We start from the raw sequence: 3,815 nt of genomic DNA, 5'->3' as shown, positions 1-3,815 counted from the left end.
ACACACACACACACACATCCCTAGTCCCTGATCTGACTAACCTTCCATCAGGAGCCAACTCATCCCATAGGCTCTGTGCCTCAGTGTCTCCAAGGGTACTATGAATACAGATGAAAACAAACTGTCAGGACATAACAGTTTATGTCTAGATCAGGACAAAGAATCTGAGTACCACAGAGACCGTGAAGGGAGTCAGAGAAGCAGACATGAGAGAGGGCAGGCTGCATAGCCAGCTGCAGGGAAGCATGAACAAGACAATCAATGCCAGGAAAGCTAAGGAAATGGGAAGAGGCCTCTGCACATGTCACTCAGGGAGATTGGTGCCACTTCCTATGACACCATCATGTGTTTGTGCCCTTCAGGGAGCTCATGGCACCGTGTCCTGGGGAAGGGTAGGATGAACCTCTTTAGAACCAACCCTGAGGCCACCACAACCTCTGCCCCAACCTTTCATGTCTCCACCCAAGTCACAGGCCAGCTGTGTCCACTGTCAGCCATGTCCCAGGCCTTACATCATGAATGACACATGGCTGCTCAGAGCTGGGTTTGCCCATTTAGTCCAAAGTAAGTTCTGGTGTGACCATAACTAGAGGGAGTCACTCAAGAGCTTTGTGGAAAGAGCCTCCTCAGAGGCTACACTGAACAGGCAGACTGAAGTCTCTGTGTGGAATGGAAGACTCCAAGAACTCAATGAGACTAAAGTCCAGTCAATGAGCCATGTGGCTGTCCTATGACATGTGCCTTGACTTCTCTGATCCTTGTTATCCTCTCCTGAGTGAGTGTTATGGTAGGAGGAGGAGAGGTGGAAAGGCTCCTTTAGAAACTGGAGTAGTTTTAGAGTCACTGTCCAAGAAGCCCAGGGACGTTGGAGGCTCTGCCACAGAGATCAGGGCAAGGTGGAGGGGATCCTCCAAGCCTTGATTCTGCCTGGGCACTGTGAGGGCTCTCTGAAAGGCAAGAAAGGGCAAGTTGTGATGGGGACAGAGATGGGGAAGGAAGAGCAGGGTAAGGGGGTTCCGTACTAGGGCCCAGGACTTACTGTGTTTCCTAATTACACCTTCCTCATTGTGTCTGAAGTGATTTAGAGACTGACAACTTCATTAGGTGAGATAATTAGAGAGAAATGTGACAACCAGCATGAAGGGAGACATAATGAGAAAGAGATTGAGTGGGGGGNAGGAAGNAATAGAGGAAAAANAGAGGGAGGGAAACAGNNAGATTACAAGCCACTTNGNAAATGGAAAAGAGTAGATAAGGCAGAAGATGAAGGTGGAAGAGAGGAGAGCCCNGCCTGCNGAGGACAAGGCCNTGTCTCCAAGACAACAATGGNGNCTGGGCCAAAGCCCAGTTATGTCGCCANTGACCACAGGGCGGATCTTCTGCAACNTGGGAAAAGAAGAAGCCAGATCAATAAAGGAAGTTGCTGGCNACAAGNAGGTGGAGATGGANAGNGNCTGNCCCAANTCAGTCCNCCACATGAGAANGCCTGGGGATCTGTCTCACTTTAAGCTGGTCCTCTCTGGACTCCTGAGTACCCCAGTGTCCCTAGACAGAGCATCCTTGCCTTCCTGATGGCTCTGTTGATCTCGTTTCCTGGAGGGACTCCAGCCATGGCTCAGATCCTGCTTCTGCTCTCATCAGCCTGTCTGCATGCTGGTGAGTGATAGCAACCTCACTAGCAGGGACCTAACCTCAGGAGGGGACAGTGGGGCTGGGAAAGGTAGGGAGTCATGTGGACAGGTGTCTGCTAGAGGAGCCATCCAGGACTCTCTGCCCCAAGAGTCAGTTAATATTGCAGAGGGAGCCCAACCCAACCTTTCACTCTCTTTCCTGTCCCACTAGCCTTGGGGACAGTCCTGCCTTGTGTCTCACCCCTGCCTGTGGATGAAGTCTCAGAATGCTCTGGGTTGTCCTTTCTATCTCTTTCCTGTCACTGTCCCCTGCAGTGGCTTCAGATTGTCCCCATCCTTCCCAGGAAATTCAGCAANATCCAACAGANAAAATGACTTTGGGATCGACCAACCTGAACNNTGCTCTGGAGTCCAGGGTGGCTCCATCGACATCCCCTTCTCCTTCTACTTCCCCTGGNNGTTGNCCAAGGATCCACAGATGANCATAGCCTGGAGATGGAAGNATTTCCATGGGGAATTCATCTACAACTCCTCCCTGCGTTTCATACATGAGCACTTCAAGGACCGGCTCATCCTGAACTGGACACAGGGTCAGACATTTGGAGTCCTCAGAATCCTGAACTTGAAGAAGTCTGACCAAGCCCTGTACTTTAGTCGAGTTCATATGCATACGACAGAAGGCATGAAGTTGTGGCAGTCACTTCCTGGAACCCAACTCAATGTGACCCAAGGTGAGTCACCTTGCCTTGGGCTTTGATGTCTGTGGCTTCCTTGTCCTGTGCCTGTCACCTCAGGCTTCACGACTCTGAGCTTTCTTTCATATTCATTTCCCTTGGCACTGCCCACACCTCTGCCAACAGCACTTCCCTTGTAGTTGTGACTAGCCTTCTCTGCTACCTCTGCTATGGTCTTGTCATTCTCTGCAGACACAGAACCACACTTGACTCTAACCTTTAGCATCTGTCCTTCCCTCCTGCTCACTCCCTTATTGTTCCAAATCTGACTGCTCTCCTGCCGGCTTTCACACATGACTTCAAGCTGAATAAACTTCTCCAGATTGCAGCTGACTCTCTTGGCCCTACATAAGGACTCCAATTGATCCCTCTATGCAGCATCTCCACACAGCTCCAACCTCAGCTCAGAAAATATGGAAGAACATATAGTGGGGACCATTGCATGTTCTCGGATCCTCAGGTATACTGATAACTGCCACATGTCACCACAGTCCTTCATTTCCTCTCATAGATCCCCCAGGACACATCTGTATTCTCTCCACGGGATCTTCAGCCATGAGAAAATGAAAAAGAAAATTTCCCTATTTTCAGGATGTGGCTGCTCTGTCTTCTGATCCCTCCAGCCCCTCTCATGCAGAAGCAACTGCAGTCCCCTAGACAGGGATCCCTGAGGCCCGGGGTGGTCACTGAGTGTTCTTGCACATGGTCCTACAGTTGCAGGGAATCTGTGTTGCTACATTGTTTCTTATAACCTTGCTCTATGGCTCCCTATTTTTCTTTTAACATACCTACTTCTTTCTTTTTTCCTTCTTCCTTTCCTTCCTTCCTTCCTTCCTTCTTTCTTTCTTTCTTTCTTTCTTTCTTTCTTTCCTTCTTTCTTTCTTTTTTTTCTTCCTTTCTTTCCTTATTTTATGTCAGGATCTCAGCATGTAGCCCTCCTGTCTTAATACTGACTACATAGACATATTAGGACTTGAACTCAGAAAGAGAAAGGAGCCATTTCATGTATGTGTCAAGCTCAGTGGTTCTCCACTTTCCTGATGCTGCATATATTTGATACAGTTCCTCATGTTATGCGGACCCACATGTGTAAAAGTATATCATGGCTACTTCATAATTTTAATATTCTTCCTGTTATGAATCACAATGTAAGTACCTGATATGCGTGAAACCTGATAGGCAATCCATGTGGGGGCAGTGATGCACAAGTTGAGAACCATGGGTCTAGAATTCACAAGTAGGTAAATGCTGAAGAAATTATCCTTAGTAATATTTGAAAAGCATCTGGGTTCTTTCCAGCTTCTGGCTATTATAAATAAGGCTGCTATGAACATAGTGGAGCACGTGTCCTTCTTACCAGTTGGGACATCTTCTGGATATATGCCCAGGAGAGGTATTGCGGGATCCTCCAGTATTACCATGTCCAATTTTCTGAGGAACTGCCAGACTG

The 3,815-nt window shown here is 48.3% G+C and overlaps 1 protein-coding gene across 2 annotated transcripts in view; it reads left to right on the top strand.

Moving 5' to 3' along the window:
- Window positions 1–1,534: 1,534 nt before the first annotated feature.
- The window catches only part of LOC110295348 (paired immunoglobulin-like type 2 receptor beta), a 7,968-nt gene continuing 5,687 nt past the window's right edge, over window positions 1,535–3,815 (top strand). Inside the window, exons 1-2 of one of the 2 annotated variants that reach the window (XM_021163863.1) lie at window positions 1,535–1,656; window positions 1,976–2,362. In XM_021163863.1, coding sequence (XP_021019522.1) covers window positions 1,572–1,656; window positions 1,976–2,362 — 472 coding nt within the window. In that variant the 5' untranslated portion in view covers window positions 1,535–1,571. The remainder of the gene's footprint in view (window positions 1,657–1,975; window positions 2,363–3,815) is intronic. The other variant, XM_021163864.1, reaches the window with a different exon arrangement.

The sequence above is a fragment of the Mus caroli genome, chromosome 5, assembly GCF_900094665.2.
Source record: "Mus caroli chromosome 5, CAROLI_EIJ_v1.1, whole genome shotgun sequence".
Classification (NCBI taxonomy): Eukaryota; Metazoa; Chordata; class Mammalia; order Rodentia; family Muridae; genus Mus; species Mus caroli.
The sequence above is the reverse complement of the archived record's forward strand: the minus strand, read 5'-3'. Positions and strand labels throughout refer to the sequence as shown.